The 27,439-nt window shown below is 34.7% G+C and overlaps 2 protein-coding genes across 6 annotated transcripts; one reads left to right on the top strand and one right to left on the bottom strand.

The window, feature by feature from the left end:
• Window positions 1-105: 105 nt before the first annotated feature.
• LOC117154970 (tetratricopeptide repeat protein 9C) lies at window positions 106-3,054 on the top strand. The gene is made up of 2 exons (XM_033330480.2): window positions 106-246; window positions 642-3,054. Exon 2 carries the CDS (start codon window positions 657-659, stop codon window positions 1,533-1,535), a length of 879 nt encoding a protein of 292 aa, XP_033186371.1. The 5' UTR covers window positions 106-246; window positions 642-656; the 3' UTR covers window positions 1,536-3,054.
• On the bottom strand, window positions 2,708-27,102 carry atl (atlastin GTPase). 5 transcript variants are annotated; one of them, XM_076624345.1, is made up of 9 exons: window positions 26,738-27,102; window positions 26,044-26,146; window positions 12,355-12,435; window positions 7,817-8,076; window positions 6,671-7,450; window positions 6,366-6,587; window positions 6,074-6,288; window positions 5,932-5,998; window positions 2,708-3,548 (listed from the first exon to the last, which is right to left on the bottom strand). In XM_076624345.1, the coding sequence occupies exons 2-9, from the start codon at window positions 26,096-26,098 to the stop codon at window positions 3,417-3,419; spliced, it is 1,812 nt and encodes a 603-aa protein (XP_076480460.1). In that variant the 5' UTR covers window positions 26,099-26,146; window positions 26,738-27,102; the 3' UTR covers window positions 2,708-3,416. The 5 variants fall into 5 exon arrangements, with proteins under 5 accessions (XP_076480460.1, XP_076480461.1, XP_076480462.1 ...); XM_076624346.1 differs by lacking the exon at window positions 26,738-27,102 and having other exon boundaries at window positions 26,044-26,592; XM_076624347.1 differs by lacking the exons at window positions 26,044-26,146; window positions 26,738-27,102 and adding an exon at window positions 20,197-20,259.
• Window positions 27,103-27,439: the final 337 nt, after the last annotated feature.

Genomic DNA, 27,439 nt, shown 5'->3' on the forward strand with positions numbered 1-27,439 from the left:
TTTTGCAATATTAACCTACGCTATATATTAATTCGTACAAATATTTGATAAAACATTTTTCATTGTTTTCATTCGAAATTCATACAAATATGAACTTTGCGTCTGCGCATTATTATATTTGGATTTTGGAGTCACAGTTGAGATCTGGTAAAGGTTAGATGAAACGTCATAGCGACGCGTCGTTGTTTATTTCGTAAATATTATTAATTGCATGTGAAACATGTATAATTAATTGCATATGAATAAGTACGTATATTTATCAATATATATGTTTACAATATAATATACATTATATAGATTATATATGTAAGTCAATAAATTCATACTAACCTTTAGACTATAAACGTTTTTATGATACCCTCAAACTATAAACTTGGGTCTTTCATGTTCGATGCATGTTTCAGTAGATGATACTTGTTTAAAAAATCCCAAAAAATTCATATAACATGTTCAAACGTTCTAAATTAAGGTTATCATACAATCTTTATCGAATAACCTTTTAAACGGGAGGAAAATAAGGTTTTCTACCTATTACTTTGTTAGATACTCAACTCTATCGAAAGAGACCGGGCATAATATACTTTTACAGTTTAAAGGTTAATGAAATCAACTGACATATAAATTTATATTACTTAATATAGGTAAAGACCAATAAAATGAAAAAGATGTTACTTCAAACGTGGAAATCGGCAGATAATATTGTAAGAAAAGATATAATAAAGCCAGGAACTTTCTCGAGAAAACCGACTGACTGCGCTTCTTGTGAAGTTGTTATTGAAAACATAAACGTTATCAATGCGTCTGTAGAGGATTTGAAAAACAAATTTAACTCGCAGATTTTACATGGTATAAGTAAAAAAATGTTAACTATAGGTGAAGCAAATTGTGAAATAGATCGTCAAATTGAGCGAGCAATACAAATGATGATGGTGTTAGAAAAAAGTTTAGTTACAATAGATATAATGTTAGAAGGCATTGATGATCGTTTAGTTATTAAGTTCGAAATAACATTGAATAAAATGCAACCATATAAACCAATTTGGGAATGGACGCCACAAGACAAGTATTCGATAGCTTTAACATATAAGGAAGCAGGTGTATGTTTATTTCAGAAACATAGATACGTGGATGCATTTTATAAATTTAGTAAAGCCTGTAAAATTCTAATAACATTAGAGCCAATTCAGGATTTAGAATTAGATAAGACATTAGAAACTAAAATTAATAATTTAAGACTTATATTATATAACAATATGGCTGGGTGTCAATTAAGTCGTAAAAATTATGAACATACCATATCCTTATGTAATAAAATTCTAAATAAAGAAGCTAACAACGTTAAAGCATTATACAGAAGAGGAGTGGCACGTGGAAATTTGAAAGACGTAGAAAATGCTGTTACTGATCTAAAATACGCTGTTAGTCTAGAACCACATAACCAAGCAATAAAAGAACAACTTACAATATATAATACAAAATTACAAGAGGCCAACCAGAAATTTGAAGATATGGTAAAAAAGATGTTCAAAGCTTAAAAAATTATGTTGATACGTTTACCTGTAAAGGATTAAAAAAATAAACATTTTTCATTTTGTAAATAAAAAAATAAGTGTTTATTTTTATCTACAATAATTTACATATTACAAGTAATGTATTACTTTAAAATTACAACATTAAGAATTTGTTACAAATATGTAAATTTGTAATTCTATGTAACTATATTATTGTTAAATTATTCTTACATGTTTTGTATTTCTCTTGTAGCTTATATGTACATTATGCACATTATGTACATATGCACATTAATAGTAACAGAAATATTTTTACATTATGTATAATTTATTCAAAAATACATGATGCATCAAGAGAACAATTTATTTCTTGCATTTATAATTATATTGCAAAATTGATTAAATATTGGAACAAGAATATAAGACAATTAGAATAATAAACCTCCCCCTATTATTTAACAAAATATAAATCGTATATTAATACATACCTCTAAAAATATTAGTTTCAAATGTATATATTGGCACTTTTATTATTTTGTGCTTTTATTTTGAAAAAATTTTATTAAAGAAAACATTATGGAATCTATAAGTATTTTGAGAAAATAAGATTAGAACCACTTAAATATTATTTTAAAATGTAGAAGCAAAATAACAATAGATTTTATAGCTTGCAAGTTACATTAAAATAAATATTATTACATATACATAATAAATGTATGAAAGTATATTTTTTAAGCGTTCAGAATGTATAACATTTTCTTGTTGAAATAAATGTGACCATTAGTAACTGCACAAATAGATAATTAATGTTTTAAAACTATCACCATAGAATATTAGAATATAAAACCTTTTCTGCAATCTTTCCTTCTGAAACTATGGATTGCTGCATTAGAACATGCAATGGAGTGTTACAGAAACAAGCCTGAAGTATAAAACTTTTTGAATTTTCTAGTCTGTTATGATAAAAGCCTTATTCTTACAATAAGGAAAGAAATAAAACTATTATTATATTTACAATCCTTCAAAAATTTGTTAGTACATAATTGATATTTTGTAAAATATTAATCTAAGGTAAAGTTATTTAATGCTAAGTCTAATAAAATATATACTACATGGCATATATGTATTTTCAATCCATTGTAATTAAATACATTATCAATTTTATTTAAAATTTATTAAATGTGAAGAACAGTGAATAGTATTTACACTTCAGTTTATTAAAAAAAATTAAACAATACAATAGTAACTGATGTAGGGTAAATCTGGCACAGATATAATTTAGGTATGTTAGTACATATACATAGAATAATGCATAAATATACAAAGTGTGTCTTATTAAAATTTCGTTTCAAAAATATTTTACCACGTTTTCTTGTGACCTTGAAATGCGTTTAAGTACGTATATTCCTCTAACTAAAAAGTTAAACATGAATTGAATATTATAAAAAAAAATGTAGACGTATTTGTTTCTAAAGACTTCTTTACACTTTGTTTTTTATGTATGTATATATATCCATATATTTCAATATAAAAAAAATTAAAATTGATGATAAACATTAACAACCCCAGAACAATAGCTTTCATCCAAACTATCTTTACCAGTAACTATGGAATTTTATTTTTCTAACAAATGTAATATCAATCATAGACAATACTAATAATGATGATTTTCAACAATCTAGCAAGGAATTGTAATCAAAATATATTGTATATACATTCACAGTCACTTTAAATTAAAATATGTAACGTACAGTATTTCCTTGTGACTTAACAAAGAAAAAGCTATTTATGGCCTCATATTACATGGTCAAAACAATGAAATTTTGTTATGTCACTTACTGGTTTTAATACATTGATGTATGTTTCTAATGCACTTGCGAAATTGGGACACAAAGGGAATGAACATCATGATAGTTTAGGCTTGCCATTGGCAGTGGCAGTGGCATTCATTGTTGTATTTGTAGCCATTTCAGCAGCTTGAGCCACTGCTACAGACACTGACTTCTCCACAAATTGTTGATAGACTGGTTTAATTAACTGAACAGAAACAAAAGTGCATTTTCTTTAATATACTTAAGCATAATTTGCAAATTAATGTAAATTTAGTATAAAACAATTACTGATGTTTATATACTCTAGTTTATAAATGGAAAACAATACGACATATATGACATCTAATGATAAAAATGATTATTTAATTATAAATATAACGTTATAACTTTGATAAAATTTATAAAGATAAATGAATTGTGCGTGAAAGTCACTTTTTTTCAAACTGGAATATATGGAATAAGAATTATTTTTATTTCTAAATTAATTATAAGCAAACCCCATACCTTTTGTACATTCGCTCCTGTTAGTATTCAGCTTACATTAAGGAGGAAAAAAAATAGTAACATAATATTAAAGGCAATATTTATATAAGTGAAAAATGTAACACATTAGAAGTAATGAAGATTAGAGTATATAATATATACAGAATATAGAAGATAGAATATATATGCAAATGTTAGAACAGTTCAACTACATTCAAAATGATTTACAATGATCTAGATTGTAATCACATAATTTAGAAGTATTATCAAAAATAATGTTTGTCAGATAATTTAAATATCTAAGACAAGGGGGAATAATAATTTAAACAGGGATCGTATAATTTAAAAATATCATTAAAGGCAATGTTCATGAGATGTTGTAAATATCCTGTAAGGGTTAGACTAATAATCTAAACAGAAATTATATAATTTAGAAATACCAAACAAAGTGATATTTGTGAGGTATTGTAAATATTCTGAAAAAAGGAAGGAATAATCAATTAAACAGGAATCATATAATTTAGAAGTACTCTAAAAAATGATGTTTGTGAAGTACTGTACATATTCAGAAAAAAGAGAGGAATAATGCGTCAAAGAGAAATCGTATAATTTAGAAGCACTATCAAAAATAATGTTTGTGAAGTACTGTAAATATCCTGAAAAAAAGGAGGGAATAATAATCTAAACAGGAATCACATAATTTAGGAACATCATTAAAAATAGTATCTGTTAAGTAATGTATATATTCTAAAAAAAGAGAAGAGTAGAAATTTAATCTATAATTTATAAATATTATTAATAATAATATTTGTTAGATTATATAAGTATCTCTAAAAGAAAAAAAAAAAATGGACGAATAGTAATGTAAAAAGGAATTGCAAGAACTCAGAGCTAGTATAAGAATTAATGGTAACTATATGAGAAAGGGCACACCTTATCAATTTTGATGACCTCGGAATGTGTTGTCAAGGTCGCTAAAGTCAATATTCGGAAAAATTTCTTTTCTGTACATCTTACCGTCAATCGGCCTTAATTTCTGAAATATTTGCAAAAAACCTCAATACGATTCATGTTAAGATTACACTCTACTCTGAAGTAGGCGGGCATCTTTATATAGCCCAACCTAAGTTTAATTCATTGGTGAAAGAAAACTATTTTTGATATTGTGCAAATAAAAAATAAAAATGAATGGGCTATGGATTGGAGTTCAGTTTAGGTTGGGTCATATAAAAATGCGGTCACTTATTATGTTGTATGAATGAAATGTAATAGTAACTAAATTTAATTGAAGCTTTTGTGAATATCTTGGACACGAAGGCCGAGCGGTAATTAAATGTACAGCAAAAAATTGTTCAGAATGTTGTCCTTGACAACATATTTCAAGCTTATTGAAATCGGTGAGGTGTGCCCTTTTCTATATAATTGCCGAAGTAATAGTTGATATATTTGAATATTTGATACTTCTCAACAATAGAATATAAATGTTCCCAAAAATTAGATATATCTCCAAAACTAAAACGTGTAGAAGACGAAGGTGGAGAAGGAAGTGGAAATGAAATGAAACCATATAAAATTATAAACCATGATGAAGCAGCAGCCACAGCAAGTGTAAGTACAGTGAATAGTACACCCATATCTCGGACCTGTAGAAATCATATGTGGAAGGTATGAATCAGGAAATATGGTGAAATGATGAGCAGCAATTATTTACATTACCCAGTTAATACCTTGCGCTACATACAATACCATCATTAAAATTTAGCGTGCGTAACATTTTAAGTAATATTTTAAATATATGAGGTTTTAAAGATAATGCAATTTTTGATATACATATTTTAAGTCGCAAAACTATAAAAAGAACTTGTGTAAATTTCTATTCATATGATATAGCTATGTAATGTGAATGATTAAATGTGTGCACAGTACATCGATGTAAAACTGGATACTAATTGAAAGTATCTAATTATACATATGCAAATTACTTCTCATCATTTTAACGCGTGGAATTAGCGTTATTAATAAATAAATTAAGTTTATTAATTTTATAGCTATAGAGATTTTACGGATATCTGTTATACGTAGATAATTAAATATACATTACTTACATTATTCCATAAAGTGTTTGCCACTTCATCTATTACTACCCCAAGTGTGTCGTAATTACCACTGTACCTATATCGATGAAAGAATAATTATAGTTAAATCAAAATTGCGAAGTACTTATGTAAATTACTATTATGTATATACCTAATATATGCCAATAACATGAGGGTTAATATACAGATGCACATGATGAAGTTACAAATATTTGCTAGCAAATATAAGCCAGTAAAACCAAATACTGAGGATAAAAAGTACATGATGGCAACAATTGCACCATATACTCCTGCGGTTCTTGTTGATTTGAAAACATTTTTACTTTCATTTTGTGCTTTAAAATGAACAAACGCTTTATCCATATCCTGTAATAAATCATGTATTAACATTTTTAGCATCAAGATGAAATATCAGGTAAGCATAAATTCGAACAGTTTGTCACCTCGCATAATTTTTTCATATAGGTTTGACTAAATGCATCTCCGCCCATTTTTCTTTTATTTTGAAATATGCACATAGCTTTATCCATACAACGTGCATGCTCGGTCTCTAAACGTGCTGTTGTTAAATATGGTTTTCTTGATCCACAGACATCTTCCATTAATCGTATATAAAATTCTCTCGCTTCCGTTACCGCAGCCAAATTATTTGCCTCTGCTGTTGCCTAAAAATAGAACGTATACCATAACAAATTCACCAGTAAGGCATAGAACTATAAAATTAAATATATAGTAAACGAAAACTTACCACTAACATACTTTTTGGTTCTGGAAGTTCGTTTCCTTTGTAAATTTTCATGTAACTTTTGAAATATTCCAACAAATCCCTTGCTTTCACAAGTTGACCATCGATTTTCTTTGGAACTAAATTCTCTGGAGCTAATAACACCGGTATGAGCACTTTGAGCTGTTCCTTAAATTCTGGTTGAATTTCCGATAATCTACCATCGAAACGAGGATTAGTGGCAATATTCAGGCCTGGATGTGGCATTAGAAAACAAGATATTTCCGAGAAGCAAGACTTAATATGCATTCTCAGATTTTGTAATTCTGGATGTTGTTTGTCGGAGATTTCTAATCTTCTGTTCAGTATCTCTTTTCCACCTTCTGAACCATAAGGTGCTTCGTATGGGTAACTCCAATCTCTCACTAAGAATTGTAACTTCTGGAACGGCGTGACACCAGACTTTTGTAACGCCAGCCTACCATATTCCGTAAAAAGTTGCAAGTGCTGAAGGTCATCCTCTTGGATGTTTTGTGATAGATTATAAATTTGTACGGATGACAACATTGTACTTAGAGCGAACACAGTCGCACAGTCCTTCACTGTCGACTGGCTATCGAAAGCACCTTGTGTATCCATTAAAATCACAGCAACTTTTTCACCGTCCGGTAAGGTACCGCAAAAAACTTTCGACCACATTAATATCCCTGTTGTGTCTCTTTCAGAGCCTCCTTTCCATGAAAATCCACTCAGTGGCTCATCATCTTGGCCCAACCAAGAATCCGTCTGGTTATTATTATTATACTATGATCGATGTTAATTACGCAGCCAATGTTCCGTGCAAGCATGGAAAAAAATAAAAATAATTATTCGGTTTAGTTTATCTATTCATCTGAATAAGTATTCTAATAAATTATTGGAAACAGTAATTAGACTACGGATATTTGTTAGATAGACTACGGAGGCAATTAAGTAAATGAAACCTAAATAGAAATTTAATCATTTTTATCTGCTAAATATTACAAACAGTGCTTTGAATATTTCATATATATTTCCATTTTATATGCATTCTGTGTATTTTTGTATTTTCAAATTTCCCATAAATCCATTAGAATACCCGCAATCTAACTTATAATTAATATTTCAATTTTACCAGTAATAATAACATACCTGACTGTTCATGTATCGCAAGAAAAAGTCAAGCAGGAAGCTTTTGCCTTTCCTGAAAGCACCTGCTACTGACACAACAACTACACTCCTATTTTTAATATCATTGTCAAGAAGAATTTTTGACAAGGCTTCTTCGTTTAATTCGAAACTATGGTCTGGATGAGCAAGTACGATCTGTACAGGTTGTCCTACATCCGATGTCTTTTTATCCTGACTATCCATTGAAAGACGTTCTATTTTTTCTTGCCAACCAGATCGATCTAGCGAGGTCCAGAAGCGAAAAAACACATTCATTTATAATTACATATCATTTCTAAAGTAACAAACATAGAAAAAATCATTATTATTACACGCTGTTAACGGTATAATAACTTGGTAGAATAAAATATGATAAAGATAAATTAGAAATTCTGGGATATAATTAAATGCCTTAATTTTGTAATTTTATTATTAATCAGATTTTTCTATAAATTCATAGGTTCATCGTGTTCAAACGAGCTTTTCGTCAGAGTTCATCAGAATGATACAGAATCATCATATGACCATATATGTATTTATTTATGCAAAATGTATACATGATCTTAGATATTCATCGCTAAACTTTTATAAACATAAGCCTCCAGGTTCTTAGAACTACGTTCGTTTCTTTACCACATTACATGCATTGTAATAATATCCATTATTGCTAAAACATACGCCAAACAAATGAAAATTATCAAGAATTATAATCAATCGTAAACATTTTGCCATCTTCAAACTTTTGTTTTTCTTTTCAAGGATTTTTTTAATAAAATTTTTGTTGAAGATGTTTTATATTATCTACTATTATAATTTGAGAATATGAAATTTCTATGAAAATACGAAAATACTAACTCCTTATACAATTGCTCGCTGTTAGATTTTTACGAGAGCAGGGCGAAAAAACGAAAACAAGTATAACGGAGAGGAAAGCAACGTGGACCTTGAACGACCAAAATCTTTTGCTCCGACTGCATACGACAAGGGGGGAAATGTAATGTTTAGAGGCCTTGACATAGCTGACATCGTTCCGACATACGTCTAAATAGGTGTAGTCCACCGCACGTGGCACGAAAGCCAACTATATGAAATCAACTACCATTGCTCACGTCTTACGTGAACAACACGCTGACCTGTGCCACGTGATTCGATTCAATTTGACGAGACAACGAGACACGTAACTTACGCACTCGTGCAAAGGATTGATGTCAGAGTCTGATGAAGATAACGATTGAAAAATCTAATTAAACAATTATATATATAATTCTATCGCGTAACGGAAATTGATTATTAAACGATATTTGATCTGAATTTCTTGTTGTTTCAGAAAAAAGTAGATCTGTTGTAAAGAGCTAATGGTAAATATCGAATATATATATATAGTTAATAATCATATAGTTAAGAATATATCATATAGTTAATAAAATATAGAATAAAATAGATAATCAATCTTATTCGTGGATTTTTCTCTTATTTATCGTTTTTATGTAACAACAAAAAAAATTCGTGAAAAAACCGTATGTGATGGTAAAAAAGAATGATATCCATGTAAGCGGTAGAAACGTCACACAAAGATTACCATAACGCGTGAAATGATAATTGTTACACGGCTTCTAGGTTTCAAGAGTCTTGAACACTTTCGTTTTCCAGCATAGTTTCCATGGTACGTGACTGCACGTAGAACGTGAGATACGTGGAAATTTCTCACGACTCGATTTCCAAGCAGTTTTTATAATTGACGAACGACTATGTACGCATTTGCATTCGCGTGAAACGACCACGCGAATTCTAGTCTGGCACCTCGATCGTAAATCTGTTGGTCACAAACATACTGAATACTTCAACAGATCGATCTGCCCTCTTGTAAATGATTATCTATTTCTTTCACTTTGTACACTATGAGACGAAAGTTTGAACTGCAGTTGTACAGGGTGGTTGGTGTAACTGGTGGTACAAGCGGAAACGGGGCGATTCTACGCGAAAAAGGAAGTCGAAAATATAGAATAAAAATTTTTCGTTTGATTATAACGGATCTCACTGTAGATCGTTGTCTCGATGGAAAAATTAAAAAAATTAAAAAAAAAATTTTATTCTATATTTTCGACTTCTTTTTTCGCGTTACCAATCACAGTGACGATTTAATCGACTTCGACAGATTTTAACGAAGATCAGCAATGACTAATTAATTCATCGTTTAAAAGTATTTCGTTTCTTACGACTGTCGACTTACGTAACTAGCTTACGTCGTTATGTCACAGATTTATGTAGCACCGTGTTAAACCTTATTTAAAAGAAACTTCTTTTTCATCTTTCTAGCTTCGAATATATCAGCAAATAAGTACATGATACTTGTGTCAGATTTATCAGAAAGATACAGAATCACGATATGATGGTGCGATTAACAAAATTTTTAAGAATCTGCTGGAACGGTTAATCACTGTATCTCGATCGAGATATACGTTGCACCCACTACAGACCAAGTAAATTAATTTCTTCGATAACGCGAGATAACACGAGATAATTATTTTAATTCTGTTCGTAATTCCACTTCAAGAAGATCAACGAGTTGGAAATAAATAGTCGGCTATAAATCTGACGTTTCTAAATATCTTTACGAAAGCTCGTTTCTTAATTTCTGCTTCTTCCTAACAAATTTTTCATCAATAGCGACCAATAAAAGCCTACTCTACTTTTATCAACGCGCTGTTCATAATTCAAAAAATCGATCAAGAATTCGCGCAATTCGTTATATAGTATGCGAATAGTGACAATTTCAAGCATAAAGAAAACAATTTCGTTTAAAGCGAAGAGCGTTCGAAACGCGGAGCAGATGAAAAGCGGAGACCATTGGAAAAGCAGCTCCCATGAGTCGTGGAGCGTTTCAATTTTACACGATAGAACGTCTACGAAGGAGCCCCGAGCGATTACTTATTGCGAACGAACGGCCAATTATACTCGCGCGAGCGCTAATTCCACCTCTTCGCCTCTCCTTCCGCCTTCTGTGCTTTAACGCTAGTTCTCTCGTCATCGTTGACGTCGTCGTCGTTGTCGTCGTCGTCGTCGTCGCTGGTGAAATACGCGACGCCGACTGCCATCCACAGCCGCATCGGTGCCTTGCAATCTTGTATTTACACGAATCATTACCGCATTAAACTCGCGAATACAGGGCGTCGAATTTCTCATCTGGAACGGAAGACTCGGGGCGACGCGACGTAGCGAGAAAAACGGAATACGAGAATTTAATTAACAGACGCGCGTCGCCAGCCTCTGCTACACTCGAAAAGAAGAAGGAAATTCTGAAAACGAGATGTTGACTAATGCAATTGGCCTAGTGAAAATGTAGCTCGCCGTGTTTGTACACACCGTTTCCTAGAAAGATTCTGCCGCGCTCTAAAGGCAGCTACAACTGCTTTTCGCATTAATCGTCGTTACTTTTAAGCAACGCGTACGCCACGTTCTTATCAAATATTTCAAGAGTATCCAGAGTATGTGGGCAATTGCGTGTATCGAGGTAGATTTAAACGACGCGGAAGTGAAAACCAAAAGTAATTATTATCGAGCACGGTAAAGAGTAATATTATCGAGAAAGAAGGCGAACGTTTGAATCTTCTTAATGTACTTTTAATATTTTGCGAGATGTTGAACTAAGATACTGAACAAGATTCTGAGAACAGATAGTGATAGGCTAACTATAACTGAAATCTCTTATGAGATAAAAACGAACGATCTTTGGTTTAACATTTAGTAGCAATTTTTTCGACTGCACATTTTGCGAAGTTTCATGTAACAATAATAAAAAAAAAAACAAAATTACAGTCTATATAAATATATGTTTGCAGCATGGTGAAAATTCGATCGATCTTCGTACGAAGTGTTTCTGCTTATACGAGTGAAAATAATTAGAAAGTAACAATTAAAGAGATAGTCCGTATTAATAAGTTTGATTTTCCTAGAAGTCCGTGCGAACGTCAATGAGTAGAAAAACTATTCGAGCTGCGTAAGTGTAAGAAAGCAAATCTATAGACGTTATTAATTAAAAGAAAAAAAAAACTGCAGATTGTTGCTATGCTTACGTATTCAACGTGTGAACGCTGGCTGAACGCTACTATTATACACGCTGTATACGCGTCTATATTTTTCTCCACGTTGCAAACCTGTGATAATAGTTTTTGCACGAGATTGCGTGCATCGTAAAGTATGCAAAAAATATATATGTGTAGCGTTTCGTGCGGCATAAGTTATCGGTTGACCGTGGTATTTAATAAAAATTTAAATAATAATCACAGTTCTAAATAAATAATATCGGACTAGCAGGAATTCACAGTACAAATGTTACTGTTTTTTCAATATTATATAATAACAAATATTGTGCCGCAATATATTACTATACTTGGACTTAAAATTCTTAGAAGCTTACGAAGGTTTTGTATGACGATCTATTAAGAATACGCTGTGGTTCAAAGGTCCATTGGGTATGTTTGTAAGACGTACTAAAGAATAAGTCAATGAAAGAAACTCACCTTCTTCCTCCCGTTCGTTTGTGTACACCCGTGGAACACGGTTCACGTTTTCATCGAGGGTCGTCATCGGGACTTTCTTGACTGAAAGCAAATTTCGAAACGCATATTTAGTCTATTTACTTCGTTTATGCAAATATTTTCTTCGTAAATAATTTCTATAAACGAACAACGGACGTTAGAACGGAACCAACAAAATAGTCAAGCAAAGAAAGATTTTAGAAAGAAAATTCCAACGATCGTCGATCATCGAAGCATTGGAAAGTAAAATTAAAGAGCAACTATTGCATGTTACGCGTAATGAACGTCAACACTCGGACATTTTCTAAGTTGCTGCTTGTGTATTCGTTTGGCATTACAATGAACTCTGAAGGTCTGCGTTCCGATAAACGATTTCATTGCCGCGAATCTGTTGCGTTGTCGAGGTTTTGGAAACGCGCCAATATCATGTCCAAACTCTCACGTTCGATTAAAACTAAATTCTAGTCGTTCTGAAAAGCTAGTTTTGAGTGCTACATTGTACCTCCTTTTACGCAATTTCGTTATTTACGAATACGCGACGCATTCAAAATTTTAATCCCGTCGAATTCAAGTTTCACGTAGTCGAACGATAGATCGAATGATTTACGTTAATTTCACGACGAGACTGTACTTTGGAACGCGTCACGATCAAAAATATTAGCAAATTATCGACAATTTATGTTCCAATCAAATCCCTGAACTTCACGTACGACCGGTCATTACGTTTCGTATATTTTCAGACCCATCGTTATCCCGATCAAACGTTTCCGTTATCGCGAGTTCTTGTTGCGTGTTGCCGCAGCTTTTGACAACAAGCCAATTCCCTTTCCAACGAGCAAATTTTCAGCCTCGATATCTGCCTTCAAACTTCGTTGCCTACGATTTAAGCTCGTTTCGTTTCGCGATTAAATTCCATTCTCGGCTCGATCGATGATTCCGCGACGTACTCGTTGGAACATCGTCTTCCGAAATTTCTGACAAAATACCAATCCCCGGCGGCAATCAAACTTTCGAATACGATTAAACCTAAACCCGTCTCGGTCCGCTATTTAAGCTGGTTTCACGCTGGTCCACGGCGCACCGCGATTGTCGTGTCGATCGATAGCTGCATTGTGACGAGCCTGTTGCGCTCTTGTCCTCGGTGGCCTGACCGGGTCCTTGGGCCTGTTGCTTTGTTCTTCTTGCCTTTTCCAGCTGGACGGTATCTTCTTCTTGTCGCTCATGTTGCCGTGGCTCGTTTTTTACATTCGATGCAACGGCTTCAGCAGCCTCTTCTTTCGGCGTTTCTCACTCGTCGACTGAAAAAGGGAATCGCGAGTCCGCGGAACGAGCGAGAAAACGAGGCTGTACCGACACGCACAGGTGCTCGATGCGCACACGATCCAACACTAACTCGAACATGCCAGCCGACTAGAAATATCCTGCTGTGTGTGGTGGTGGCCAGCCGATGGACAGTGGTCAGACCAGAAGCGGAGGAGTCCACCAGAGTTGGCAGTATCCCACAATCGGTGAATACCGGTGAAACCTGGGTGACGTGCTGTGGCGTGTCACCTTGTATCGCGACAGTAGCCCCGCGTATGACCCAATATTACGCACCGCGGATAGTAATTAACGAGAATCGGCTCGTGGAGATTCGCTCGGATGCCGGCGTCCAGGAATAAACCGACTCGAACGCATGACTTTTAATAATAGACGTAATTTTACTGATCTCATTTCACAGATTTACGGCCACGATTTGGCCAACGTCATCGTCGAAGCTTTCGTCGCACAGATTACGTTAAAGTGTAATTTGTATAGAATGTCAGAATGTTTATAGAAACTTTTTACGAAAATTTGCATAATAGATACGATATCTTACAATCGAGTCGTGTCCAATCAGCATTAATGTAATTCCCAAATGTTTTACGCAATAAGCATAACATTATTACAGGATTTATTTATTCAGAAATATTATAAATTCAAATTTCCAATGATTTCTATCCTATATGATAACTTTTTTATTCACAGATGGATCTATTTACAATGGATTAACCAGGAAACGATAAACTAAATACAGTAATGTGCTGTAACTAAGACAACTAAATGAATAATTCACAACTCGTAACAACTCGGCAACTCTCTCGACTAAACTCTCGACTCCTCGCAACTTGACTCTCAACCAACGACTTCTCACAATTTGACTCTCGGTTAACGACTGTCGATTAATTCCTCTTTCTCCCTTAAGGATCCCTTTGTCTTTTCTCATACCCCCACCACGTACGTGTTCCACGATCGTCATCGCGCACACCTTTTCCCGCGTAACTATTCGACCGAAGGACCGACGATACATTGATGGGCCGCTTGGCCCATTGAAGTTTCTCGACCCTCTCGGCCTGTCAGTACTTCGGCTTTCTCGCAACGTTGTTTATAGTTCACCCGATATTTCTTAGGCAATCTGTCCACGATATTACATTATGTATATATATATATACGGAACACGTACGTGGTGGAGGTATGAGAAGAGACAAAGGAATGCTTAAAGGAAAAAGACGAATTAATTAATTTTATATACAGAGTGGTTGGTAACTGGTGGTACAAGCGGAAAGGGGGTGATTCTACGCGAAAAAAGAAGTCGAAAATATAGAATAAAAATTTCTTTTTTCAATTTTTCCATCGAGACAACGATCTGCAGTGAGATCCGTTATAACGAACCGCACGCGTACCGAAACGAAAATTCAAAATTGATTTTCTCGAAAACAAAGCCTCAAACGAAAAATTTTTATTCTATGTTTTCGACTTCTTTTTTCGCGTAGAATCGCCCCCTTTCCGCTTGTATCACCAGTTACCAACCACCCTGTATGTTGAAAGTTTTATATTAAATTCCCAAATCCTCTCATCGGCTACTACGTATGTTTTAGAATGTACTTTTGTACATTCCAGTTAGCTGTTAATGTATTCTGACTTTTATAGTGTGAACGTAGGTGTTTAGTGTCAGCCCAGATCCGAACGTAATATCACACTTGGCGTGTTTTACCAATGTACTGTTTACTACGCTCGAATAAATTATTCGTTAAAAATTGTACGTTATTATTAACTTAAAAAGTTTGAAGACGTGAATTTTCTAGATCTTTTAAGAGACTATTAGCCACTGAGGAGAGTTTACGCTTTAAGGATACCGTAAACAGTACCGTTTATACAGTAAGTGATAATCGCCTTCGTTGCTCTGGATATAATTATTTACTTTTTGAGATTCTTTAGAACGATTATTCGATTATCTGTTAATATTGCAATAGATCGGTGTATCGTCGAATATTACGAATGAATATTTTCTACGCTTTTTGATAATTCTAGGAATTCTAAGACATTTTAGTGACTATCGATCTCAATAACAATCTTCGTATATACATTACACTTTCAGAATCACTGGAAGCCAATATTTTGATCGTTCGATCCCCAATCCTCAATCAGTCATCGCGTTACGCCGTATCCGGAGATCACTTCGTTGTGGAATAATCTAATCCATACTTATCGCGTACCACGGTGTTTATAATGATTTGTTAAATAACGCAATCAAGACAGACTTTCAAAACATTTAAAGACTTAATATTTTTTCCGAATATATATGCATATTAAACTAGAAAAATTTACCGAATGTTCAGCTGGATAAATTGTACAATACAAATTTCACAATAAAAAGAAAGATATATACATATATGCACTACGTAAAGACCACAGATGCAAGATACGAAAGTCACATGTTTTCTCTTTCACACGAGAGTAATTTTAAAATGCAATATCTTGTCAACCTATCACATTACCAAACTTTTGGTTTTATTACCAAACATTACCAAACATTACTATTTTTGGTAATTATCGATCGTCCACCATACCGATTTCGATGATCTTTGAATATGTTGTAGAAACCAATATTTTGAACAATTTTTTCTTCTACGTATAATCGCCGATCGACCTTAGTTTCCGAGATATTCGTAAAAAAACTGTCGGTACCAGTACCCTGAATTCTGCTTAAAATTGTACTTCCGCCGTAGCGTATGCGTAGGTATAGTTGGCAGCCGCTTCACGACAGCCGAATAAAACGGCACTTAACCCAAATCTATATAAACTATAAAGAGAAGATAAGAATTAGGTTTGGTTTACGGGCCACGTTATAATATTTATTAAGAAGAAGACGAATGTCTAGGTTCTGCTGTTTTGATTAATTTGATAGGACACTCGCAGTCTAAAAACAATAAAACTTTGTCTTTTCCTATTTTGGATTTTTCTTACAAATCTATTAATTAGAAGAAAAACCCTGGCGACTAATACGCGAACAATCTGTATATGTGTGTACCTTTTTCCTTTTCTTTTTCGGAGGATAAACGCAACCTTAATGGTCTCTCTGTTCGGGTCTGTTTAACTCGGCATGGATCTTGGTTAAAATCGCGGGATATTTTTTGAACATATCGTTCCGTGTAACTCTTTTTGATCGGTGGATCTTCAGGTTCGTTGTCGAAGAAGATTCCAAGTATTATTTAGCTTTGGAACTGACGGCGAATAAAAGTTTAGCCTAGCTAAGCGAAATCAGGTTAAGGGAGATTCGGTGGAAATTCGGGTAAACATTTGGTGCAAGTGTAATGGTAAACACTGACCGTATAAACGGCTTCGATAAATGGCATTGACCTATACTTGCTCGATCTGTTCTTTCTAACTTACCGCTAAGTTATCAACGACGATAGTGTCACGTAATTTTTTGGGGTTGGTTGGTGAAATAAAATAGCTGAGTCGTAACACAACTATTAACCTTGTTTTAATTAAACTTTATTATTAATTCAGCAATCACAATGTAACACACACTGAATTAACATAAATTACAATTCACTCCATCCACGTTATGTAAGACTTAGTTACAACGATACGTTAAATACGCGACTGTTATAAGGGTAGAGACCGGTATAGATATGTTGACTATTCTAAGGATACAGAATAAGTGAGTTTTTCTGACGATACTATGTCTGAGGAGGGCTAGGGGTGGGTGTGTTTAAGGACACGGGACTATCGGATTTGTTGATGACAATTTTGGTTAAGGAAGTGAGGGCAGTAGACACTGTCTCCGATTGGATAATAAGACGGTTGGTGGACCAGGAAGGGTTTAGCCGCCCTCGCGAGAAAGTTGCTAACGGAACATACCAGATGTGAAGAAAACCAACTTTCTAAGCTAACACGTAGTAGACAATAAAAGTAAAGGGAGTTCTAAGACAGGAAATACTCGCTTGGACCTTAGGACCGAAGGATCTTAATTATGAAAATGCCAAGACCCCTGGTGGGTACTTAAGACTATTGAGGGTGCGCACCAAGAATCTACAGACATCTGGGTGCCATCCTGTCCGCGGTGTGTGGCCTGGTCTCTGATGTGAATTAACGTTACAATAGTTCCCTTAGTTTTCGTATTTTTCGTTATATGCCCGAGCTAGTTAGAATCGTTTTCTATTTCGTCTCTTTCGCGTTCGATCCTTGAGGCATTTTTTTTAAATGTCTGCCTTAAAATCAGTTTTCATTGGTAATGAAACGTGGATAATTCCGACGATGAAAAAAAGTATATTTGCAAATACAACATGTTTTTCTCTTGTTCGTAAAGATAGAACCTAACAAAAAACCAATGGGATTCGAAAGAACAGGATACTTTACTATTATCTTCTCTAAAATAAAGAATGGATAACGATAAATTTCTATTTTTTCCCTCGTTTCTCCGCTTTATACGAGATGACGATAAACATTTAGAGAATCCAGCTGACGATGATCATCCGTACGCTACAACAGTTACGATTCTGCCATCAATGTTTGCTTATGGTTGTTTCATCGTAAACACAGGCCATAAACTAGAAAAATACAGGATCAAAAAAGATACTGTTTGTGACAGATATTACGTCGGCGAGTAAATTACAATTCTCCAACCGTCTGATAGTTGTCGTCACTCTACGACGAATGGATGTCAGTGGCCAGATCATTGGATGTTAACATTCTGCGTAGAAATTTTTACGCTCGGTGTCTACTTCTAATTCCCTTCAGGTAGCTTTACTTCAATTTTACGCAGCGTAGAAAAGAACGTAGGAAAAGGAAGGAGGAAGGAGAAAGAGGGAGGAGAGAAGAAATCAACCGTCGAGTATTATCGTTTTGCTCTCTGGCGCGCGGCGATCGATCGGACAAGTGATCGATTTGCTCGCGTTGCACATCATAGAGTAACAGGTTAATGCATACCAAAGCGAAGTGGAATATATCGGTCATGCATAGTCATAGACGGGAAAGTGGATGAATAATGGCTTGTAAAAGTGAAATACAAACAGAAATATAAAAGAATAAACAAAAAAAAAAAAGAAAAAGGAAAAAGAGGAGGGAAAGGAAAATTATAAAGTAGATCGCAAGTCTTCCTTTCGACAGGATTGCGTAAAAATGACGGAGAGTAAATAACTGCAACATTCGTAATTACGAGAGAATGATAGGAATATACGAAAAAGCGTAAAACGAGTGATAACGATAATTTAAAAAATCCAAACAGAACAAAATAAAAAATATAAAATAAAAAAATCGGATTTGATAATTCTTTAGCTACACGATACAATTAATATGTTTACAAATAGAAATCGTTCTTATCTTCGTATCATTTGTTTCGTAACCTGCAATAGTAAAACTAACGTACGGCGATGCAATCGATGATGACACAGTAAACAAAAATTGAAGTACTACGATTATTGAACAGCAAGCAAATATTTGTGTAAAATGAATAGAGTGGATGTTCAAACGTCTCTCGCTCTCGAGTAAACACGTATTAATTTCCTCGTATGATCTCGGTCTTTTATAATGTTTACTTAAAAAAATTTCGGGGAAAAAGGTAATTGACATAAAACAATATTTTTTGTATCATATATCTACATATTATGCATATTCCTGAGTACGCTGCGATGAGTTGCAATCGTTTAAGCATGAGAATCATATTGTTCGACTTTTAAACTGTTTGACCTTTGAATTATTCTGTTTTGCATCGTCAATTTTTATACGCGATCACGATATGACGTTAGCTGTTATGACAGAAGTAGAAAAAAAAGAAATGAACAGAATCCGAGAGTTATTTAGCCGAGGTTCATCGCTGAAGGTGATTTCCAAGGTGCACGAAAGTGAAATTTAATGGCAAAAATAGTGAAATTTAACCTTCAGAGTCAAGTTTAATCCTCGGCTGTTATCGTTGAAGCGTAGATAGTTATAATTAATAAATCACATTTCGATTAGACTCTTTAATTCTAGTTTATACCTTTTAACTGAAAATTTCAGGCGATTTATATTGTACAACATATATTATACGACATATTTGTCGATGTTCTTTATCATATAAAATATGGAATGCAAATAAAGCGGAAATATTCTAAAGACAAGTAACCCAACGCAAAATGCTAGTCAAATACAACTAAATAACAGTCGCTAGAAAGTTAAATACAACTAAACAACAATCGGCAGTACATTTTTTCGCTACTTATTTTTCTAGAATTTTTAAATATACGTTGACGTGCGAAAATTACAATTCAAGAATAAATTCACTCGAAAGAGTAGCAAATTAAAGTAGCAAAAAACTAAAAAACAATCCTCTGACAAACTATTTTATCGCTATAAAGAAGGAATACACAGACACTTCGTATTATACATATATACAAATTCTATGCACACAGATTGATATTTTCAAACTCTAATCTTTCGTAAACGTATAATATTTCAAAAAATCGAAGAGGAATTATCGTTATCGCAAAGAACATTTTATCAAAAATGCAGCGTCCGAAGACGCTAGGTGAGGTCACCTACCTGAGCGACGTGAACAGAAGGTATAGCTGCGTGCAACATAGAAACAAACGTACCACTTAACCAGACGGCAACGTCAAAAAAACTGACGCGTTCTCCTTTCTAAAAACACGTGTGCCTGTTCGTGATACTTCATTATTCACGATATCCCCGTTTAGGTTGTTTCGGCGTTCGTTCGCGTTTCCGCGAACGTTACCGATTTACGAGCCTCGACCGAACAAGAAGAATCGCAATCAAAGCGACGCGTCAGCGTCGTCGGCTGCTTCGGCAGAACTTTTAGATCGGCGCACGGTTAGCGGCAGCTATAAAACTGCGGAGTTAACGATCGAATCCGTGGTGCACCAAGTTACGATGTGCTTTCATGGCAAGATATTTATTTAAGAAACCATCCCTCTCCGTATCAGTGTTTCTCAACCTTTTACGAATCGTGACGTTATTCTAGTATAGTAAATAATCCGCAAACCTTTAGTATATTATGTACATAGCAAGATATTTTCAATAGGACAAAGGAAATGCATTAAGCAAATTAAAGCAAATACATTCAACGTAGTTCTCTTGCAACGTGATTCTAATCTAATATTTAATACAACGGTTTCAACAGAGTGTAAGCGTATATGTAGATGGCAGGAGAAAAACGCGGTAAAATACATTTTTGTTGATATTATGATTTTCGTGGTGCTTCGTAATTAAACGTAACAATGTTAATGCGACGTAACTGAGAAAGAAAACAAACCTGTTGGATTAAAAGAACGTAGTAAAAGAACGTAATAATAACAATAATAATTAACGAATTTCTCAAAATTTATGGCGATTGTCCAAAAACCTGGAGTAGCAAAATAAAATCAGGCTCGGACATAACAAGAAAATTCGACTACTTTTCATTTATAAAGAATCGATGTTACGATAGTTATTCTAATAATATTTAATAATATTATAAGAAACCCGTATTGAAAGAAATAAATGCTGAAAGTCTTCGTGATGGAGATTTCTACAGAAAATATTCTCTATAAAGATAATTGTAGATAAAAATAACTTCTGGCAAGACATTCTGCAACCCCCTTGGGGGCAGCGCTGCACAGGTTGGGAATCCGAGCTCTATATATTCTACGCCTCGTTGCGTGATCCCTAGTCCCGCACGAACGCAAATGTTTTACGACAAACGAGGTTTACGGATGGAAAAAGCCGAAGTGTATGTCGTGATGGATCAAGAAGAAGGAAGAGTAACGGGACAAGACGAACGAAGAAACGAGAGCTCGATCGTATTCCGGCTAGTGACTCAGGATTATTATGCCTCCTTCAACCACCTGAACTATCGTTAATCTCCCCAGGCTCGGCTATATCTCCTACATGGGTTATTTATATTTCCAGCGGTGTACGCTAGCAAGTAACTACGATTCGCTTCGAGTTTATGCTGCGCTGTTTGGTTATGCGTTTTCCAAGAAACAGGCTAGCGCATCTATCGGACAGAGATTCCCTGGTGGCAGCGCTTCTTCGAGTTGCCATTGGGGAAATTGAGGTTAACAATGTGGCCAAGAAACTGGTTAACAGTGTTGAATTAAGAACCTTTCCTACGTGCTGGTAGATTACTTCCGCAAATGTCAGCAAAATGTGAACGACATTTGCGTAACAGCGTTCTATAGCGTAGCTGTGGCGCGTAATTAGCAATAAACGTTCGATTGTTCGCTTTTGTACGAGGAACGCGATACGGAGGGCCTCGATATTATAAGAAAGCGAAGCGAAAGCTGCGTAATTGATCAGCGATAAGGCGATGAATTCACTGGTCCTGTTTCTCTCCGCCGTTTGTACGTGAGTACGTTCATAGAAGCTAGAAAGTTACGGAATAATCGGAATGTCAACTTTATTATCGTCGTGAACGATCACATAGAAAGGGAGATCACTAGGAAGAAGAATGAGTTGGGGACAAGATATGAGAAAAAAAAAAAACGAAATATCATGGTCTGTCCCTTTTTCCTATTCGATAATAGACATGGTTCGTTCGTAGATGCAGTCGAGAAGAAAGAGAACGAATTTTTCGTGGTGCGTTGGTAGCAATGTAGAAGAATACATCAGTGATCACGTGCAACTGCCCTTACACGCGTTTTACTGCGTTCTCCAACTAACTCAATCTCGTCTTTACCGCGGCGCGTATAAGAAAAATATGGCCGGTTGAAAAATGCCGCTGTGATCTCGCGGTTAAAAGCGAGAGGCAGAGGCAAAGATCGCCCGAGACGTTGCAGAGTCTGGAGAGACCACGCGTTTACTCGTCTTACGTATCGAGCAGAATCGAGGGTCGCACTTTTATTTTACGACGGGAATGTGCGTTTCGCTATTTGAAACGTTGGACGACGTTATCCCGGTCGCATAAAAATCTTTTATGGACTAGTCGCAATTCCACCGGGACAGACGTTCAATCGTTTACCTTGACGCGGTAGTCGAACGAAGGGACAAAGAAAAACGGAGACGAGGAATTGTGTGTTTTTCAGAGGAATCGCGCTCCGGTTTGCACAGTGTGGATATCGTCTCCGAACTCGCTTGAGCGAATAATGCGAGTTTAATCAACGAGCTACGGAAATACGTGAGCGGCCAATGAAGTGAATTGGATGGATCCATCGCGATGTGGAGCACGCGTGCGTGTACTTTGCCGTGTATTGGTACACTCCAGAGGAGAAACTCTTGGTATTAGTCTTATTGGATTGCGACAAACGGATTCGCGAGGTCCTCGCTGGCAATTGACATAGTTCCCATTCGTTACCAGATCTCGTCTTTCGCTAATTATCGATCGGAACTAAGCGCTATTCGGCTATGGAAAATGATTTCGTTTGATACTAATGCACTTTCTTTATGTACGTTCTCCACGTATCAATTGATATAGAAAGTTCGCTCAAGCAATTTCGTAATTACCAGATTGTGCTATAGATGTTTGGATGCTGGATGTTTACGTATTTAAAAAAAGTATGCAAAGAATGAAAGAAATCCACATTTAGTACGTATTTCTTCAACTGTGTACATAAACATATAAATTTGCATAAACATCTGCAATCTAATAATCCACATTTAGTATGTATTTCTTCAATTGTGTACATAAAGATATAAATTTGCATAAACATCTGCAATCTAATAATGATGCTACGTTGTTAACTGGAAAGTGACGCGTAAAAAAGCTATTTTCGAACGTAATAATATAATATATTATTAATCAAATTTCCTAACGACGAGAGCGATACTCATAAAATGGGATCAAATATTTTTATCACTTTCGGTTTATAGTTACAAAGAACCCACAGTGATAACTCGAAACACGTTTTTCAATTTGATCGACTTTCGTAATAAAAATTGTAACGACGAAGAAAATTTAGATTAGAGAAAAACGTATCGCTTAATAACACCTATTGTTCATTACCAATTCAGCTATCGGGACGATATCATAAATGATAACAAATGATTTACCTAAATGAACTTCTTTTATTGATTGATATTATTTATGAGCTTCTTTTATCAAACGAGTGGTTCTGTTTTCTTTTCTACATATTCCATACTTCGTTACAATTTATCTTACGTGTTTACTTTCTATTAAAAAAAATTCGTTGTTGATTTATCATTTACACGACCCAGTTTGGAAAATCACACGTCATCGATTATTATTACGTATTTGCCGCCTCGCAAAGAGAACTATCGATTGAATTATCGATGGGAGGGAAACGAAAAGACCCGTTTTCATTGGACACGTAAACCTATCGATAGAATTCAATAAAACACGCGCTGTGTCGGACTGAATAGGTATGCCAATACACAGCTCTCATTTCCAATCCTGAATATCGGGGCTCTGCATAACGCAATTGCTTTCGAACTCCGGCCTGCTTGTTTCCACCTGTTTCATTGTCACGGATTTCATTTAACGCGAAATAATGTTATAGCCCTCCCTCGTATAACGTATCGCCGTTCTTGGCCATTCTTTGGTCCCTGCTCGTTCAGAGGGATAACGTTTTCCCCAAACTTTATAGCGGGTACAATAGACAGTTTAACGTTATTGTGTATTTATACACGATGAAACGTAAGCATGATTTCATGTACAAATAGCACACGTGGAAAAGATGCAAAGAAATGTAAAAAAAAATTCTATTCGACATTTTTTCATATTGGTCAACGAAGAGAAATAATTCGTAAAGCGTGTCACGAAAGTGTTTGCAAATATTTAATCGGCATGATATCGGATGTTGTTTGTAAATATTTAACAAGTATCATTTGTATTAAATGTTTAATGATGTGATCGTAGATAGAAGAAGATATACAAGAAAATAAATAAATATTAGGACGAATTTTTTAATATTTGAATTCGTGTTTTACGAACACTCCCTATATACCGGTCATTAATTCGAGGTCATTGCCTTCGACATTAGTTTATTGTATATATTTTGCATTCAAAGGAATATATGCCACAATATACTTCCTGGTTATATGTATAAAGAAGAATTTGTGGACGGTCAACGACATGTGCGTATATTAAGCAATAAAAATGAGTAACGATAAAGCAAGAACGCTTATCAGGTCATGTGAATTAAAGTTAAAAGAAGTATTCCAAAAATTGAGTTCGGGATTTGAAAAGCACGGTAATTTCAAAAGTTATATCATTTCGTTATATTAAAATTTGCAATAAAATATTAAATTGAGAAGAAAATTTAAAATATAAAAAATCATATTACTGCGATTATTTAGTTTTTAAATTCATAAATAGTTCTCGAAACTATTTGTCATAATTGAAAGTCTGATATCTGAAACATTTCATCATAAAATTGCAGAGTAAATAATATTTTCCTAACAAGAGTTCAATAAAATGGGACATATATTTGTAATTCTAGGACAAAATTTGTAAAATTATATAATAAACAAGAAAAATAATTGAAAATTGTAAAAAATATATCGTGTAATTTAAATGTAAGAATAAGATTATTATAAATTAAAATAAATTTGTCCTGTGTATGGTTTCCTAATCATTAGTATTACTATGCTTAGATTACTCTGAAGAGAATATCCGCTTGTTGACGCAGCATAAATAATATCGTACAAAGCAGTAACAAGTGAAATAGCTGGTAATTCTGCTGAGTAATAACAAGCAAGGACGAGCAGTCAGTAACAGGCACAGTTTGAAATTCCCTCGTTTTAAGAAACATAGTTGGAAACTTTTCCAGAAGGCGGCAGCACATACGTGCCATGCTTTGAGGCTACGTCATCCTCCTTTGACAGAATATCACGTTACTACACATGATTATGTATGCATAACAGGCTATTACATTGTTTATACTCTATCATGTAATTGATATAAAAGATCAAATCGTCATATATTACTAGTAAAAAATATTTACGATTGTACTTTAACCTCTACCATCAACCATCAACGTTACTTAACACATCCATTAAAGTTTTCACTCTTGCAGCGTATATTTAGTCTGGACGCAACAGTTACGAAGCAATATATTCGTTAGCAATGCGTACACGTTGTAATTCACGAAGTTAGAAACACAGGATTTTCAACAACGATTTACATTGCTAGTGGCAGCACTTCTTACAAATTGTTCATTATTTTAACATATAACGATTCCCCACTTAATCAGAATTAAATTAAACTAACAAAAAACGTTAATATTCGTCCTATTAAGCTAGAAATGTAGTTAAACAGTTGACAAAACGTCAAAAAAAGAGCACAAGGCATAACGGAGAGCGGTTACATCTGGCGCATGAGCTTTCAGAGTACATTTCAATGATTATTAAACGCATTTTATATCGTCGTTGTTATCACTTGAATTTTCCTTCTTATATTATCATAAAATATTGAAAAATAATAGCAGTACTTACCCACATACGATCTGCTGTAATTGCCACTCTGTTTACTCTGCTGAATGTCCGCCATAATGGAATAAGAATGACGCCACTTCCGTAACTGCGTGCAACTGCTTTACTACGTAGGTTAAAACGAACTTTGTCGCTAACTTTTACTTGTTCGTGACAATTACGCGATATATTTGATAGTGAGACGTTTATTGAATGTAAATGCAAAGAATAATATTAACGAAAGTGAATCGCTTCTCGTGGGAAAGAACGGTAACCTCTTCCCACGAGTGCTTTTACTCTCGTTACACCGAACAATAACAGTAGATTTCAAACTTCAAACAGATAATCAATGAGATTAGATACATATCTAAAAATAAACTTCCTCTTAAGGCTAGCTTTTCGTCGAGAGCGTACTGCTTTTTTTTTAATTATGTTATAAAATGATCGATAGAGATTTATTCTTATAAGTGAAACTTCACATTCCTATTTCAACTTTCACTAATTACAACCGGTTTCTGGACGTTCAATTGCTCAAACTAGATTTGACAATTTTATCGATCACTTATAAGAATCGAGCGATATTAAATTTTACGAGTATAAACATGCATATTTGGAAACGAATTCTACTTTAACAGTACATACAAGTAGATATATTTGAAGAAACTTGCGATACTAAAAACTATATACGTATAACTATAGTTTATAGTTTTTAACATACCTTCTATTAATTTTAACGATATAAAAAGATTACAAGTCCGTCAAAGTTTGTTTAACTACTCACAACACGAAACGACAAAAGCCTACGATAAGATGAAAAACAAGAATGTGTACGATACGAATGTTAGACTCCGTGTTTACTAGTTTGGGAGCGCGCAGCCGTCCTGAAGCCATCTGATTCGTGGTTTCGGCGAAGCGCGGCACTACTTTCGCCGGCGGATGTGATTTGATCCCGGCAGTTGCACGGTCGTAGATTCCCTATGGTGGAATGTGGATGCTGTGCGCGGTGGTTTGTTTCGTACGTGAATTTAGATTCGTTTTGCTGGTGATCGAGCGTCCGGACCCGTCGACCGAATCGCCCTTGCAATCTGGCAGCCGTTTCGCGTGACGATGCAGCTTGACAGAACGTACGTGCGCATTGACAATTACGCGCGAATCAGCGTACAGTGGTCGAGCACGGGTTAGTAAACAAATGACAGAACGGTGGACGAGAGGGAGAGTGAGAGAGAGAGAGAGAGAGAGAGAGAAGAGAGTGTGTGTGAGAGAGAGAGAGAGAGAAAGAGAGAGAGAGAGAGAGAGAGAGAGAGAGTGAGGAAGGGAGCGAAACGAAACACTACCGTACCGTTCCAGCGCGAAACAGTGGCGCAACATTGTGCCTTTCGATTCGCGTTGTTCGATTTCTTCGGTCATTAAGGGAACGCCA

Source organism: Bombus vancouverensis, chromosome 14 (assembly GCF_051014615.1).
Source record: "Bombus vancouverensis nearcticus chromosome 14, iyBomVanc1_principal, whole genome shotgun sequence".
In the NCBI taxonomy this organism is placed as follows: Eukaryota; Metazoa; Arthropoda; class Insecta; order Hymenoptera; family Apidae; genus Bombus; species Bombus vancouverensis.

Bases quoted from the DNA above. Each gene is read 5' to 3' on its own strand.
- LOC117154970 (XM_033330480.2), top strand. From the start codon at position 657: ATGAAAAAGATGTTACTTCAAACGTGGAAATCGGCAGATAATATTGTA.
- atl (XM_033330419.2), bottom strand. From the start codon at position 13,595: ATGAGCGACAAGAAGAAGATACCGTCCAGCTGGAAAAGGCAAGAAGAA. The intron at 7,451-7,816 runs GTATGTTATTAT...CATCGATCATAG, and splicing joins TGCGATACATGAACAGTCAG to TATAATAATAATAACCAGAC. The intron at 3,549-5,931 runs GTAAGTAATGTA...GTTTCTGTTCAG, and splicing joins CAAACACTTTATGGAATAAT to TTAATTAAACCAGTCTATCA.